The sequence below is a fragment of the Eptesicus fuscus genome, chromosome 8 (assembly GCF_027574615.1).
Source record: "Eptesicus fuscus isolate TK198812 chromosome 8, DD_ASM_mEF_20220401, whole genome shotgun sequence".
NCBI lineage: Eukaryota > Metazoa > Chordata > Mammalia > Chiroptera > Vespertilionidae > Eptesicus > Eptesicus fuscus.
The window spans coordinates 102378107-102395766 of record NC_072480.1 but is presented as its reverse complement, the minus strand read 5'-3'; the positions used below and the strand labels follow the sequence as shown (position 1 = coordinate 102395766).

The 17660-nt window shown below is 54.3% G+C and overlaps 1 protein-coding gene across 6 annotated transcripts in view; it reads right to left on the bottom strand.

Annotated features, from left to right (window-relative positions):
• The window catches only part of FBXO25 (F-box protein 25), a 31127-nt gene that overhangs the window by 11975 nt on the left and 1492 nt on the right, over window positions 1-17660 (bottom strand). For all 6 annotated transcript variants that reach the window (XM_028134307.2, XM_054720186.1, XM_028134308.2 and 3 more), the window contains exons 2-5: window positions 14293-14430; window positions 6847-6950; window positions 5477-5526; window positions 2689-2781 (exon numbers count right to left, since the gene is read on the bottom strand). In XM_028134307.2, the coding sequence (XP_027990108.1) occupies window positions 2689-2781; window positions 5477-5526; window positions 6847-6950; window positions 14293-14426 (381 nt within the window). In that variant the 5' untranslated portion in view covers window positions 14427-14430. The remainder of the gene's footprint in view (window positions 1-2688; window positions 2782-5476; window positions 5527-6846; window positions 6951-14292; window positions 14431-17660) is intronic.

Here is a 17660-nt window from a genome sequence, read left to right as displayed (position 1 = left end):
CATCTTATCTTCAGGGGCACTAACATAATGTCACCCGTGCACTTTGTCCCAACACCCTTAGGGGAAAATGACAGGAAATGCCTGGAGCAGTAGCCAACAGCCATGCCTGCATGGCAACAGGAGTTTCCCTCGAGTGGGAGCGCCTCTGCGCGGAGGAACTCTGGAAGGATCTGTCTTACAATGAAGAAGGGACTTCCTTCATTCCCAGAGACCAAGCTTCCCCGCACAGAGGAGGGGCCTGCAGGCTGAGTAAACAACTGGCAAAACGTGACCACGTGCGAGGACCCTGCTTGCCAGTTCATGCCAAGGCAATCTGTGGCGCACACTTGACGGTGAAAAGTGGGGTGACTGCCCTGCTGGTGTGGCTCAGTGGATGGAGCGTCGGCTTGCAGACTGAAGGGTCCCGGGTTTGATTCCAGTCAAGGGCACATGCCTGGGTGGCGGGCTTGATCCCCAGTAGGAGGCGTGAAGGAGGCAATCGATCGATGATTCTCTCTCATCACTGACGTTTCTCTCTCTCCCTCTCCTTTCCTTTCTGAAATCAATAAAAATAAAAATAATTTTTTTAAAAGTGGGGTGACTCACAAAACAAAGTGTGCAAACAGGTCTCATTCATCCTTTCGTTCAGTCCTGCACAGGGTGCCTGGGGTGAGCACGTGACAATAATCTGGCCAACGACTGGGCCCCTTCACAAAGCTCAGCACAGCCAACTGCAGCTTGATTCACAAAGGACCAGGAGACGTCAGGACTCCCCGGACTCAAAGGCCACTCTTTTAAAAGTCACGTGACACATTTAAGTCACGGGGTTCCGTGAGAAGACGTCTGTAGAATCACGAAGGTCTGAACGGAAGCACTGGTCCGCTGTCAGGCCAACACTCTGCCTGTCTGTCCACTGTGGGCGCATCTGTCTGCACGTTCGCTACCTTTGTCCACATCACGCCCAGAGCTCAGGCACACGCAGGCGGAGGAACAGAGCACAGTGCGTTCTACCTGCTCGCGGGACTCCAGCCATGCCACCTGTCCTAGCAGAGGGCGAGGTGTCGGGTTGCGGGAGAAGCACACATGTGCTGGGAGGGCAAATTAAGCCTCAATAAAAAAATCAGAGCGAGAGAGGGGCACCTCCCAGCCCCGCCCGCCCGCCGCCTCACGCAGGCATCCTGCTCCTGTCTGTTTCTAGCTCCTCACGGGCACCGTGGAGTAAGCTGCTGGCGTAACACAGTCCTTAGGAGAAAGTTTCAAAACCTCCAAGTAACCATTCAGCCTAGTCACTGCGTCTTTCCACTGTTTTCATGGCGTGGCTGTTTACAGGATCCATGAAATACTCGGAACGCAGGGAGGATCGTCTCCAAGCGAAGTAACGTTGGCAGCAAACCCCTGGAGAACTCAGGTGGGCGGTCTCCGTGCAGCCCCTGCTGGTGCCAAAGGAGCCCCCGTCCCCGTCCCATGAGGGGCCCGGGGAACCAGCGGGGACCAACCAGACAGGCACGACTGCCCCAGGCTTCCAGCCACTACCCAACAGCTTCTTCCATCACATTGGCTTTAGCTGCGAGAGGAAGCGTGAATCACGGTAAATGTTCTCTAATTGGTACTAAACCCTAAGCCTAAGCACAAAGCACACCTAGCCCCAGGAACAGATGCCTGTACCGGCCTGGCAGCTATCCCTGGAAAACGGATCCTACATGCCAGTGACGTCATTTCACAGCATCCGAGGAGCAAGGCTGATCAGAAGCCCACCAGGACGCCTCCAGCCCAGCCAAGGCGTTTCATACCCCATCGCCACAACACGGAGCAGGAAAGCACCAGAGCAGCTCCCCTTGGCCAAACCGCCCTCCTCCGAAGAGGAGTTTCAGTTCCACAAGAGAGAAGTGTGTCCCCGTTTGCTAAACTGAAAACTCCTTAGGAGCACAACCAGACTGTGATTCCCCTCTGCCCACCCCCACCCCGCCCTTCACACAGACACATTCTTCAGCTGGCCTCTCACCTTTCACCCGGGCCCTCCCACCCCACCCTCTGACATCCGTCAGGCTGTTTCCGAATGCCTGAACGCCATTAGGAGAAGTCCCAAACCACCACAGCTGCAGGAGCCGCCACCCACTGCCCCGGCGGGAGCCGTCACCCACTGCCCTGGCAGGAGCCGTCACCCACTGCCCCGGCGGGAGCCGTCACCCACTGCCCCGGCGGGAGCCGTCACCCACTGCCCTGGCAGGAGCCGTCACCCACTGCCCCGGCGGGAGCCGTCACCCACTGCCCCGGCGGGAGCGGAGAAGCCGCAGAGCAGCTCACACAAATGAGGCCCCGGGCTGGCTCAGAGCCTCTCGGAATGAGGCTAAGACACCAATCCCCTCCAGCCGGGGGCCAGCAGCACAGCAGCTCTGAGCTCCCTTTGTCCGGATTCCCCGTTCCAGGCTCAGCTGTGACACGTGAAGTAGGACACGCGGGGACAATCAGGTAAGCCCGTGGGGAAACGTGTTTCCTTGGCAGCTCCCACAGTGCGCCGCGTGAGCACGCGTGGTTTGGAGAAACCTAGAAAGCGCAGAGGCCGACCCGGTCCCACCCGAGCCCACAGCCCGCGCCCGAGCGGCACCGAGCCGCCTTCTCCGGAGCCCCTCCGGGGTTATGCCCACGCCGCCAGGGAGCGCCCCGCCGCAGCCGCCACGCACCGCAGTGTCTCGGGAAGGCGATACTCACTCTGACCACGTAGCTGAACCGGCGCACGTCCTGCACGGCGCTCGAGAAGTCCAGGCGGGTGAAGGCCTCCCCCAGAGTGCAGTAGCCGTGCCGCTGGAAAACAGGCCAACAGTCAGCGCGGGCGAGTGCGCCAGATGGTTTTTAACCGTCGGCAAAGGACAGTGTCTACTATGGCGCACACACACCAGGGGAGCGAGTCAGTCACGGCGACGCTGACCTAGCACCATGCCTCCCTGAGGCAGCACGGACACCCTCACCCCGCGGACAGGACGACAAAGACAGACCCATCACGCATGTCGCCGATTTCTTCTGTCGGGACACATCTGGGGGAGGGCCAATTAAGCCTGAGATCATAAAACAAGTGGGAATATTCTCGGCTACGGAACTGCTAGCACGTCCAGCAGGCGGCTGCTGTGAAGGTCCACTACGAACACGCATGCTGAGAACGGGACCCCTCGCAGGAGTCCCGAGGCAGAGGGGCAGGCGGAGGTGGGCCATGTGACCACGGGACGGGGCCTGCTCAGCACCCAAACCCCAAAGCTGGAATTAGACCCAGGTCCCAGAGTAAAAAAAAGGAACACTAGTCAGTCTTTTAGTTTTATTACTTTTTAAAACATATATATATTTGCACACTGAGTGGCCAGATTATTATCTGTAAACGCATAATAATCTGGCCACTCAGTGTATATCCTATATAATAAAAGGCTAATATGCAAATTGTCCCCTCGACCAGGAGTTCGACCAGCAGGAAGGCCAGCCAACCACCCATGTCTCCTCCCCCTGGCCAGGCTGGCCGGACCACACCCATGCATGAATTCATGCACTGGGCCTCTAATAAATAAAAAAATATATATATACATACATATATATGTGTGTGTGTATATATATATATATACACACACACTGAGATCATAATTATCTGGCCACTCAGTATGTATGTATATGTGTGTGTGTGTGTGTGTGTGTGTGTGTGTGTATATATATAATTGATTTCAGAGAGGAAGGGAGACAGAGAGAAACATCAATGATGAGAGAGAATCAATGACTGGCTACCTCCTGCACACCCCTACTGGGGACTGAGCCCACAACCCGGGCATGTGCCCTTGACCGGGACCGAACCCAGGACCCTTCAGTCTGCAGGTCGATGCTCTTCCCGCTGAGTCAGTCTTTTAAAGAGTGGAAACATCACTCTCCTGTTTAGATGGTTTTCTCCATGATGCACCTGCATTCCGATTGGTTTGTACATTAGGGGTCACTTTAAACTCTACCGTCGGTATTTGAAATACGAAGAGTATAGAAAGAGATTTTCAATTCAGAGTCGTGGGGCAGACAAACTGGGGACCAATCACAGAAACCCCCAGGGTGGCCGGAGAGGGTCTAGAAGAGGCGGGTCGCCCTAGCGCAGCGAAGACCCCAGGAAAGGCTTGTGGTCTGTGCGAGTCCCAAGAACAGTCCCACGGGTGCACACACCAAGATGCATTCACTCACAACACCCATACATGTTTTAGGGAGTATCTACTACATGCAAAGTACCTTCTGGGGGGCCGGGGGGAGCAAAGCCTAGACAGACCTGCACTCGCTCCCAGCTGGTACTCCTCTCCAACGCCTTCTCAGTGAACAGAACTCTGTGTGCGGGTGCAGGAGACTCCTCTCCAGGAAGCCCCTCCCTCACAGCCTCTTCTGGGGAATAAGGTCTGATTCACAGAGCGAACAGCAACTCGCAGGTTTGAACGACATGAGCTCGCCCCCCTGTGGGGCCTGCGGGCGGCCACAGTCGGCCATGTAGACGGGCAGCAGAGATCCCTGGTCCAGCCGGGTGAAAAGACTGCCAGCCCAGTGATGCCGAGACAGCTGGCGAGAGAGGTGCCAGGTCTCGGGCCGAGCCCCGCCCCGCCCTGAGCTGGTTCCACTGTGCTCCTGGGATCCAAGATCCACTGACCCCTCAGACTCACAGGAAGTTCTGTCAGCTCCTTGCACTGGCCTAAGTGGGTTCTCTTTTCTGATATCAGTGCGGAAACACAGACAAATGAAATACCACATAGTCTTAAATCAACCCAAATTATGTTAGGTTCTGCCAAACATGCGTGTAACGGTGCATTAGACCGTGCGCGAAGGATTAGTCCTTCCGTACCCACTTAACCATGCTAGCCGTCACCAAGCAGGCAAATGCGTTCTGTCTCAGAAGCTGGCTAGTTTCAGGTCATCCACTGTTAACGCCCCTGGGAAAGCTAACTCACGCCAACGGAATGTGACTCAACAATCACTCCCTAAAGTACTCCCCAGTCGCTGCAAAATGAGGCAAGTGCTGAGTTTCTCAGACTGCAGAGGCGAGCTTCCCGGATGTACGCAGAGAAAAAGGAAACTCTTTCCTGGCTCACAGAACACTTCTCCAGCCTGGCCAAACCAAGGAGGGAAAAGGTCAAACTGCTCTTTCCTGGTCACAGTCCATTAGGAACGCCACTTAGCTGCCCGGCGGGGGAGATGGGGGTGCGAGTGCTCACCACCCGCCCCGGAGGCCCATGCCGCCCCCGCCAGCAGCAGGGCTCCGCAGCAGCAGCTCCCAGGAGACGGGCCCACCCTTGTTGCTTGTTCAGGTTGTGCAGAGGCACCGACCACACACACTCACAATGCACACTCACAGGAGGGTCACTGTTTCAAAGACCCCGACTCTTCATCAGGCGAGTGGGAACCACGGGGTTGAGGGTGCAGAAGTGATTTGTTTAATGTGAAGTTACATGTTCCGCAGGAACAACACAACACACACGCTCACGCAGAACAGGATACTTACTTCTCTTGTGCTTTCTTTGTGGACATAGATCCATTTTTCACGAAAAAAACCTAGAACAGAAATTAACTGTTTTTAAAATCTGGGGAATAATTTCAAAATGAAGATTTTCAGAAACTTAAAATAGTTGCATATTTTAACAAAATTATCTGATGTACAGATTGAGATGCCTTTACTTGTTAAATGTGAACAGAATTCTTTCTTTTTTTAAAATTTAATTTTATTGATTTCAGAGAGGAAGGGAGAGGGAGAGACAGAAACATCAATGATGAGAGAGAATCATGGATTGGCTGCCTCTTGCATGCCCCCCACTGGGGGCAAGCATGCAACCCAGGTATTTGCCCAGACTAGGAATTGAACCATGACTTCCTGGTTCATAGGTCAATGCTCAACCACTGAACCACCCTGGCTGGGCAAATTCTGTTTCTTAACATCAGTTTAAGAGGTGCTGAAACATATCTTTACATGAAATATGGTTTTCAGACAGTATCAACTTTTAGTAACTTAGAAGAAAATTAGTTTTACTAATGACTGTAAATAATATAAAGACATAATCATAAAAATACAATTAGTAAATTATTATGTAACTAATAAAAAGTCCTATTCTTCTGTCATTGCCTTTAAATTGTATTTGACTTAATTAAACTGTTTCATGTAACTGAATCCTAAAGCTTCAAGGGTCATGATGCCTCCCCCGAGGGCCCGACCTTCATCGGCAGACCGACTACACGGGGGCGTCCTCACCACTCACGGAGGCGCTCAGTGCAGAGCGGGGCGCACAGGGGAGCCTGCCTCCCGCCAGGCGCTAACCAGCTCTGCCCACGTCTGTGTCCTGCTCCCAACAGCCGCTCCTCCTGCACAAAAGTCCTACGTCAAGACGCCTCAGGCTGGGCCTCAGTGCCTAGGAGCGAACTGATGGTGACCCCTGTTCAGTCACCCGGATGTGCGGGTCTGTAGTGGGTTTTGCTATCCTTTGTTTTGTTTTTGCAAATCTTACTAACAAAATGGTTGAGCCCGGCTGGCATGGCTCAGTGGTTGAGCATCAACCCATGAACCAGGAGGTCATAGTTTGATTCCCAGTCAGGGCACATGCCCAGGTTTCAGGCTCGATCCCCAGTAGGGGGTGTGCAGGTGGCAGCCGATTAATCATTCTCTCTCATCACTGATGTTTCTATCTCTCCCTCTCCCTTCCTCTCTCTGAAACCAATAAAAACATATTTTTAAAAACACACACACAAAAAATGGTTGAGCTGCAAAAGGTTTGATGACTAGTCCTGTGTTAAGACCTCCGGGCCGCCTGTCCTATGATCACGTGAAAAGGGCTATGGGTGCCAACAGTCAAGTAAAATATTACATTTTAAACAGGATCTTACACTGAGCACTGCTGTCATTTCTAAAATGGTCCTTTTTCCTTTTCTTGGATGCATATCCATGCTCTCCATTAGTAAATACTTCTTCATCTTCACTATTTAGGATTCTGAAATAAAGATAGAGTTTATTAAAATATATTTACAGGGAGATCTTCATTTGGCTTATCTTTTTAAAAAATGATAATAAGTATCTGGCTTGCAATTTAGGTCAAAATAAAAACGTTGAATTCTGAAAGCAAGCTGTTAATTTTCAAAGCGACACATCACAGTTTGACATTATACAGCTCATGTCTAACATATTTTTTCTTTTGAGAAACCTAAGACTTATCTTGGTTCTTTAGAGAATGCTATTCCAGGAAGTGCTAGGCACATTTTACAGTGTCCCATGGGTTTTGATGTGCTCAATCAATGCAGTTTAAGCCTTCAAAATGCTTTATTAAAACAGGGACATTATAAACAAAACTGGAAACGCTCTGGGAAGAAGTTAATGTGATGGTATGACACCCGATACTGACTAATGATTTGCCATATCCCTGGTCCAATGTAAACACTGGCCTTGAATGACATGTTAGCGCAGATGGACTTTACATACACTAGTACAGAACTTCCCACCCAAAAGCAAGAGAACACACATTCTGCTCAAGCACTCACGGCCCATTTTCCAGGACAGATCATATGTTGAGCCACAAAACAAGTCTTTAAGAAATTAAGACTGCAATCATATCAAGCGCCCTGGTCAGTGTGTTCAGTGGTTAGAGGTCAGTCGTGCATCGAAGAGTCTCAGGTTAGATTCCCAGGCAAGGACACATACCTGGGCTGCGGGTGTGATCTCAGCCCCAGTCAGGGTGAGTGCGGGAGGCAACCAACCCAGGTGTCTCTCTCACATGGATGTCTGTCTGTCTGTCTGTCTGTCTGTCTGTCTCTCTCTCTCCCTTCCCCCCGTTCCCCTTCTTCCCTTCCACTCTCTCTAAAGATCCAACGGAAAAAATACCCTTGGTTGAGGATTAAAAAAAAGAAGAAGAAATCACATCAAGTACCTTTTCTGACCACGACTTATGAACCAGAAACCAATTTCAAGAATAAAACAGGAAACATCACAAATATGTGATTACACAACATGCTACTGAACAACCAGTGAGTCAAACAGGAAATCAAAAGAGAAATTTTAAAAATACCTTGAGAAGAATGAAAATGGAAATATACCCAAACTGACAGGATGCAGCCAGAGCAGTTCTAAGAAAGGGGTCCAGTGAGAAAAGCCTCGTCAAGAAACAAGAAAGCTTTCAAATGAGCACCTAACTTTACACCCCAAGGAACCAGAAAAAGAAGAACGGAGCAAAAATAAACAAAATAAAGATTAAAAAAAATCAATGAAACTAGGAGCCGGTTTTTTAAAAAACATAAACAAAACTGACAAGCATTTAGCTAAGAAAAAAGACTCAAATAACTTCAGAAATGAAGGCGGAGACGTCACAACTCAAGTTCCTCAAGTGCAAAGGACACTAAGAACCTGCGTGGACAGGCCGGACAGGCTCGGACAGACAGCTCAGGTCCAGACCCCCACCACCTGCCCACAGTGAGGGTCAGATCCCCACCACCTGCGCCTCTGAGGTCCAGAACTCCACCACCTGCCACTCTGAGGGTCAGAACCCCACCACCTGCCACTCTGAGGGTCAGATCCCCACCACCTGCGCCTCTGAGGTCCAGACCCCCACCACCTGCCACTCTGAGGGTCAGAACCCCACCACCTGCCACTCTGAGGTCCAGACCCCCACCACCTGCCACTCTGAGGTCCAGACCCCCACCCCCCGCCACTCTGAGGTCCAGAACCCCCCCACCCGCCACTCTGAGGTCCAGACCCCCACCACCCGCCACTCTGAGGTCCAGAACCCCACCACCCGCCACTCTGAGGGTCAGAACCCCACCACCTGCCACTCTGAGGTCCAGAACCCCACCACCCGCCACTCTGAGGGCCAGAACCCCACCACCCGCCACTCTGAGGTCCAGAACCCCACCACCTGCCACTCTGAGGTCCAGAACCCCACCACCCGCCACTCTGAGGTCCAGAACCCCACCACCCGCCACTCTGAGGTCCAGACCCCCACCACCCGCCACTCTGAGGGTCAGAACCCCACCACCTGCCACTCTGAGGTCCAGAACCCCACCACCTGCCACTCTGAGGTCCAGAACCCCACCACCTGCCACTCTGAGGTCCAGAACCCCACCACCCGCCACTCTGAGGTCCAGAACCCCACCACCCGCCACTCTGAGGGTCAGAACCCCACCACCCGCCACTCTGAGGTCCAGAACCCCACCACCTGCCACTCTGAGGTCCAGAACCCCACCACCTGCCACTCTGAGGTCCAGAACCCCACCACCTGCCACTCTGAGGTCCAGAACCCCACCACCTGCCACTCTGAGGGTCAGAACCCCACCACCTGCCACTCTGAGGTCCAGAACCCCACCACCTGCCACTCTGAGGTCCAGAACCCCACCACCCGCCACTCTGAGGGTCAGAACCCCACCACCTGCCACTCTGAGGGTCAGAACCCCACCACCCGCCACTCTGAGGTCCAGAACCCCACCACCCGCCACTCTGAGGGTCAGAACCCCACCACCTGCCACTCTGAGGTCCAGAACCCCACCACCCGCCACTCTGAGGTCCAGAACCCCACCACCTGCCACTCTGAGGGTCAGAACCCCACCACCTGCCACTCTGAGGGTCAGAACCCCACCACCCGCCACTCTGAGGTCCAGAACCCCACCACCCGCCACTCTGAGGGTCAGAACCCCACCACCCGCCACTCTGAGGTCCAGAACCCCACCACCCGCCACACTGAGGGTCAGAACCCCACCACCCACCACTCTGAGGGTCAGAACCCCACCACCCACCACTCTGAGGTCCAGAACCCCACCACCCGCCACTCTGAGGGTCAGAACCCCACCACCCGCCACTCTGAGGTCTAGAACCCCACCACCCGCCACTCTGAGGTCCAGAACCCCACCACCTGCCACTCTGAGGTCCAGAACCCCACCACCCGCCACTCTGAGGGTCAGAACCCCACCACCTGCCACTCTGAGGTCCAGAACCCCACCACCTGCCACTCTGAGGGTCAGAACCCCACCACCCGCCACTCTGAGGTCCAGAACCCCACCACCCGCCACTCTGAGGTCCAGAACCCCACCACCCGCCACTCTGAGGTCCAGAACCCCACCACCTGCCACTCTGGGGATCAGAACCCCACCACCCGCCACTCTGAGGTCCAGAACCCCACCACCCGCCACTCTGAGGTCTAGAACCCCACCACCCGCCACTCTGAGGGTCAGAACCCCACCACCCGCCACTCTGAGGTCCAGAACCCCACCACCCGCCACTCTGAGGTCCAGAACCCCACCACCTGCCACTCTGAGGTCCAGAACCCCACCACCCGCCACTCTGAGGTCCAGAACCCCACCACCCGCCACACAGAGGGTCAGAACCCCACCACCCGCCACACTGAGGGTCAGAACCCCACCACCCACCACTCTGAGGGGCAGAACCCCACCACCCGCCACTCTGAGGGTCAGAACCCCACCACCTGCCACTCTGAGGTCCAGAACCCCACCACCCGCCACTCTGAGGTCCAGAACCCCACCACCCGCCACTCTGAGGGTCAGAACCCCACCACCCGCCACTCTGAGGTCCAGAACCCCACCACCTGCCACTCTGAGGTCCAGAACCCCACCACCCGCCACTCTGAGGTCCAGAACCCCACCACCCGCCACTCTGAGGTCCAGAACCCCACCACCCGCCACACATAGGGTCAGAACCCCACCACCCGCCACACTGAGGGTCAGAACCCCACCACCCGCCACTCTGAGGGTCAGAACCCCACCACCCGCCACTCTGAGGGGCAGAACCCCACCACCTGCCACTCTGAGGTCCAGAACCCCACCACCCGCCACACATAGGGTCAGAACCCCACCACCCGCCACACTGAGGGTCAGAACCCCACCACCCACCACTCTGAGGGGCAGAACCCCACCACCCACCACTCTGAGGTCCAGAACCCCACCACCCACCACTCTGAGGTCCAGAAACCCACCACCCGCCACACATAGGGTCAGAACCCCACCACCCGCCACTCTGAGGGTCAGAACCCCACCACCCGCCACTCTGAGGTCTAGAACCCCACCACCCGCCACTCTCAGGTCCAGAACCCCACCACCTGCCCCTCTGAGCCACAAACCAAAATCTGAGCAGACTGACTACCAACCTCCTGACAAAGTCAAGTCCAGGGCCAGAAGGCTCCTGGCAAACCCCAAACGTGTACAGACCTGCGGTCCGCACTCTCCCAGCACGGGGAGCCTCGCCCCGCAGGCCAGGGCCGTTTCCCTTTCCCTGGCCTTCCCAGCGCCCTCGCCTCAGGGCAGTCCTCCTGAGCGGCTGCAGGGCGATGTCTTTGAAGCAAACGTTTTCATGGCTTTTCTTTGGTAAAACAGTGCTTACTCACTCTTACCTACGCTATTCCTTCCCCCTGTCCCTGCCCGAAGTCCCTGGTAAAACGGTGCTTACTCACTCTTACCTACGCTGTTCCTTCCCCCTGTCCCTGCCCGAAGTCCCTGGTAAAACGGTGCTTACTCATTCTTACCTACGCTGTTCCTTCCCCTTTTCCTGCCCGAAGTCCCTGGTAAAACGGTGCTTACTCACTCTTACCTACGCTGTTCCTTCCCCCTGTCCCTGCCCGAAGTGCCTGGTAAAACGGTGCTTACTCACTCTTACCTACGCTATTCCTTCCCCTGTCCCTGCCCGAAGTCCCTGGTAAAACGGTGCTTACTCACTCTTACCTACGCTATTCCTTCCCCTGTCCCTGCCCGAAGTGCCTGGTAAAACGGTGCTTACTCACTCTTACCTACGCTATTCCTTCCCCTTTTCCTGCCCGAAGTCCCTGGTAAAACGGTGCTTACTCATTCTTACCTACGCTGTTCCTTCCCCTGTCCCTGCCCGAAGTGCCTGGTAAAACGGTGCTTACTCACTCTTACCTACGCTGTTCCTTCCCCTGTCCCTGCCCGAAGTCCCTGGTAAAACGGTGCTTACTCACTCTTACCTACGCTGTTCCTTCCCCTGTCCCTGCCCGAAGTGCCTGGTAAAACGGTGCTTACTCACTCTTACCTACGCTATTCCTTCCCCTGTCCCTGCCCGAAGTCCCTGGTAAAACGGTGCTTACTCACTCTTACCTACGCTGTTCCTTCCCCTGTCCCTGCCCGAAGTGCCTGGTAAAACGGTGCTTACTCACTCTTACCTACGCTGTTCCTTCCCCCTGTCCCTGCCCGAAGTCCCTGGTAAAACGGTGCTTACTCACTCTTACCTACGCTATTCCTTCCCCTGTCCCTGCCCGAAGTCCCTGGTAAAACGGTGCTTACTCATTCTTACCTACGCTATTCCTTCCCCTGTCCCTGCCCGAAGTCCCTGGTAAAACGGTGCTTACTCACTCTTACCTACGCTGTTCCTTCCCCCTGTCCCTGCCCGAAGTCCCTGGTAAAACGGTGCTTACTCACTCTTACCTACGCTGTTCCTTCCCCTGTCCCTGCCCAAAGTCCCTGGTAAAACGGTGCTTACTCACTCTTACCTACGCTGTTCCTTCCCCTTTCCCTGCCCGAAGTCCCTGGTAAAACGGTGCTTACTCATTCTTACCTACGCTATTCCTTCCCCTGTCCCTGCCCGAAGTCCCTGGTAAAACGGTGCTTACTCACTCTTACCTACGCTGTTCCTTCCCCTGTCCCTGCCCGAAGTGCCTGGTAAAACGGTGCTTACTCATTCTTACCTACGCTATTCCTTCCCCCTGTCCCTGCCCGAAGTCCCTGGTAAAACGGTGCTTACTCATTCTTACCTACGCTGTTCCTTCCCCTGTCCCTGCCCGAAGTCCCTGGTAAAACGGTGCTTACTCATTCTTACCTACGCTATTCCTTCCCCCTGTCCCTGCCCGAAGTGCCTGGTAAAACGGTGCTTACTCACTCTTACCTACGCTGTTCCTTCCCCTGTCCCTGCCCGAAGTCCCTGGTAAAACGGTGCTTACTCATTCTTACCTACGCTGTTCCTTCCCCTGTCCCTGCCCGAAGTCCCTGGTAAAACGGTGCTTACTCACTCTTACCTACGCTATTCCTTCCCCCTGTCCCTGCCCGAAGTGCCTGTAAGCAGTCCACATAACCTACGTTTCTTCTCTGCAGAACAGGGTCTCTGCTGGAAGGAACTTGCCTTCTCCTGCCACACGGTCAGGACTGCGATGCGCCCGCTGGCTTGTCACGGACACGGCGGTCAGGACAGACCTCCGAGCCCAGATGGCGTCCCTCCTGAGCAGCAGGAACACAAGTGCCCCGGGCGCGTGCTGGTCTGACCTGGTGCCAACTTCCTAACCACACTTCCTTTCTAGTCCTCGGAGGAGAAAACACGAGGCAGGCCATCAGGTTTAACCGAAAGCCGCACATCCTCCCAGGAGCGCAGGGAACGCCAGCGGAGGCCCGTGCGGAAGGAAATGAGCGGGGACAGGAATGCCTCCCCGGGCTGCGGCCTCCGGAGCAGTTTTTCCTTCAAGGGCCTGAGGCCCCTGAATTCTCTGACCTCGTGTTGATCAGAGACTGTTTGTGCATTTCTGTAAGGGAACCAAAAATGCAGTCTTTCCTTTTTTCCTTGAAAGACCCACAATTTAAAAAGGTTCGTGTGCTTTTTGGAGAATCCCACTCCCTTGGGATACCTTGGGTACGACCAGAGTTGGAGATAATCCTCATGGACTCCCAGGTGTCCAATGACCTCCACTGCTACGCCCACTGAACCAAGTAACAAAATACACCTTAAAATATCCAAACCCGGACAGGAAACTGAGTGTCTGTAAGATGCAAGTAGAGACCATGCAGTGCAGATTTAATAAGCTAAATGCAAAGGGGAGACCCTAGAAGGCCCTGGAGGGGCAGCGCAGGGTACAGCACGTGGCCTCCGCGCCTCGTGCCGTCTCCGCTTCCCGGAGCCACAGGGAGCAGCACTGACCCGCCGGGACGCCTCGGCCGCCACAGACGGTGCCCGACACTGCGCCTCCAGGCCTCTCCTTCACCAAAACCAAGCCAACGCCTAGGCAGGGCCGTTCCGGTGGAATTCCAAAACACGCCAACCGAACCTGCCCCGCTAGCCCCTAACCCCTCCTGGGCCCGGACCCGGACCCGGAGACAGACAGGCGCCTCGCTGGCTGGCTCACAATCAGGCCTTGTCTTCCTCGCGGCACTGGCTTCCGTGGCTCGGGAACACAGCAGCATCTGTGGATGGAACAGCCACGCCCTGGCTCAGACCTGAGCTACACAGCTTCCTTCCTCGCACCAGCCTGTGCGAGGGCACCCTCAGCCAGACGCAGTGCCAGGCTTTGCAGCGGCTGGGAAAGGAGATGAACCCCGGGTGCCAGGGGCCGGGCAGGCTGCGCGTACATGCTGTGCGGGGCGCTGCGCTGGGCGCGCTCTGGGTCCAGGTCCTCCCTCCAGGGCTCGCAGCGCTTCCAGCCGTCTTCCGTTTTAACCCAGCTCCATCCGGGGGATCGCCAGTCCTGCCCCAGGAACGGCATCGCTCTGTAAAACAGTGGATTCGCGTGTAAGATGCGTGTGAATCAGCAAGTTTCTTTCCACTTAGGTCACTTCCCATTCACCTTTAAAAGTGAGTTCTTACTCAACACTCAAATGTCTGCATCGGCACTGCATGCTGGTTCCACACGCGTGATCACGCGGTGGGGGTAACCGTGCCTCGGCAGCGCTAGAATGACAGGCTGGGATGCGGAGTGGTGCGTTTACTAGCTCCATGCTGCTCAGGTCAGGTCCAAGGGCTGGCTCCCAGCGGGAGACCAGCAGGGGTGAGGGGAGAGGGAGAACGGGGAGCGTTACCGCAAACAGAGCTCTCTTCGCCGGAAACTGGAAGCAACATACAGGAAGCATACTCATGCCCATCCGCTGCAGGCAGTTTGATCTGGCTGAAGCTTAAAGAGCAGCTGAGAAGTGACGGGGGACAGTCAGGCCAAGGGCCCGGAAAGGAACTTCCGGGTGAGTGATGGACCACACCTGAGCTTACACAGAAACTGGGTGACACTGTGAAGACCAGACTGGGGGTGCGCCTGGAGGAAATAGTCAGGACTGGAGGCTTCGGAATATTGGCCTGTCAGCGGGGAGGGGGGATGGCTGCAGCAGGAACAGCAGGAGGAACCACTGAGGAGGCGGAGGCAACCGGCCGTTGGGGGGGCTTCTCTCTGCTCCCCCGACTCCCAGGGAAGCCAGCGACGAGGGTCTGAGCTCCCAGGAAAAGGACCGGGTGCCACCGGCTGGAGGGGAAGGGAGGAACAGAGAAGAGGGCTGGTTTCAGTCGGGTCTGCTAGGCCTGGGGTGACAGCCACTAGACTAGACTCCAGGTACAAAACGATGACTTAAAAATGAAGCATCAAGCTTAGGAACCGATGAGATGGGACCTGGAACACCAGCTCTTCCACTGCGCCAGCTGCCTGCCCCGACCTTGCTGGGCATGACGTCTGGGGAGCTTCCTCAGCTCCCGTGCTGCCCGCGGCCCCTCCCAGGTCTCTCCGCCGTGACGAGTGACGGCACAGCAGCAGGTGCTGTCTGGAACATGTACGCATTCCCTGTCTGTCTTCCTCCAAGAAAACGCAATGTCTTGTTCAACTCTGTGAGCCAACTACCGTGAGCAGTGCCCGGCACACCACAGGGCTGCGTAACCCCGAGTGAGCATGCGCCACAGACCCATGGCCCGGGAGAGGGCAGGCTGGAGAGCACAGGAAGCAAGCACACGCGGCCCTCAGGGTCCCAGGGACGCGATCAGAGGAACAGCGTGGGAGAGGAGAGCCAGGAGAGAGCCCACGGCCCCTCCCACCGGCCAGCCCCAATCAGGGAGGGCTGGCCAGACCCCACGCATGCACGAATTCGTGCACCGGGCCTCTAGTGTGCTATATTAATCTGATGTCCCAAAGTGGACTTGATGTATTTCACTACTGTGGGCTATTTACAGGGTACATGACAGATGGAAATGTTCAAATACAACTTTCCAACTATATTCAGTCTGACTAACACAGGTTATTAAATAGGCATTTATAATGGCTTAGAGAAGACAAAAGTCTTCAGAAGGAAATGGTAAATCTTCAACAATGTTCCTTGGTCCAACTACCAGTGCTCAGTTCCTCAACTGATGTACGAAATGCATGATGAAGTAATTTTCCTCTGTACCAAGAGAATCCCAAAACCTAGTTTTATAGTCAGAACACATCTTTTTCAGTCACATATTAATTTAAATTCTTGCTTTAGAAAATTTTTAAAAATCATACCTTGTCGTAACACTATCTTGACAAGCCTCACCTTAAAGACTTGTTTTACGACCTAGCCCCACTAATACGCAAAAGCCACAGCCATGCCCAGCCATCTGCAGGGTCATCTAGGACTGCCCCCAACAGCATGCATCTGCTTTTTTATTCTCATGAGGTTTCAGATACAGGCCAGAGAACACTTCTCCAAAGGAAGGCAAGTCTGTGATGTAGTCTCGTAAGAAACATACCAAAGAAAAATGTCTGTTAGGACCATCTTTGACTAGAGTCAAAATATCTCTCAATATCATTCCATGGATTCAGAATTCCGTGATTAAAAAAGAAAAATGTAGTGGCAACTGTGCAGAATATTGCTCAATAGACCAATTAAATACAGGGTTACTCCGATGACGAACATGTAAGCATAGAAGCAACGTATTACTATGCTGGGTGCACCTTCCCTAAGTGTGCACCATCTAGCTGAGAAACTAAAAAAAAAAAAAAAGAGAGAAAACCACACACACAATATAACATATGCAGATATATTTAAAACATGTAAAAATACATGCATATGTGCAGTTCTGTTATGTGGGCACTGAATGAGTAGCAGAGAGGGAATAACTGAAAGAAATTCAGAGAAAAAAGCAAACCTCCTGGGAAACCTCGGAAGAGAACAGGACATGAGTTCGGCCTTAAAGCTCAGCGAGGCCTTCAGTGAATGGAAAGGCAAAGACAAAATAGCAATCACTGAACTAAAGTGGCGGAGAGAAAAATCTGCAGATGGAATGTACGTGACTCGTGTGAGAATATCAAGCAGAAGAGGCTGGCTGATATAGAAAAATCTACAGGAAGACTGGTATAGAGAAACCAATTAAGGTGACTAGAAGCCACAGCAAAGAGAATGTTGACTCAAAGGTATTGGGACCTTATTCTGTGACTAGAGGCCTGGTGCACGAAATTCGTACACGGGTTGAGTCCCTAGACCTCTTGCAATCTGGGACTGCTGGCTCCTAACCACTCACCTGCCTGCCTGCCTGCCCCTAACCATTCTATCTGCTGGCATGATGGCCCCCAACTGCCTGCCCCCCGCCAGCCTGCTCACCCCCAACTGCCCCTCCTGCCGGCCTGCTTGCCCCAACTGCCCTCTCTGCTGGCCTGCTCACCCCCAACCGCCTCTGCCTGGGCCCCACCACCATGGCTTTGTCCGGAAGGACGTCCAGGTCTCTGGGTCTAATTAGCATATTACCCTTTTATTAGTATAGATAGCCTGAACACCTTATGAAACAGATGTCAGAGACCTGCAGATTTTTCTTATCTTATATTACACATATACCAGAAATAATCCAAAGTAACCACTATTCCTTCCTATGTAATAAAAGGGTAATATGCAAATCAACCAAAGGCCAGAATGACTGGTCACTATGATGCACACTGACCACCAGGGGGGAGACGCTCAAGGCAGGAGCTGCCCCCTGGTGGTCTGGGAGTGCAGCTTAGCCAGAAGCC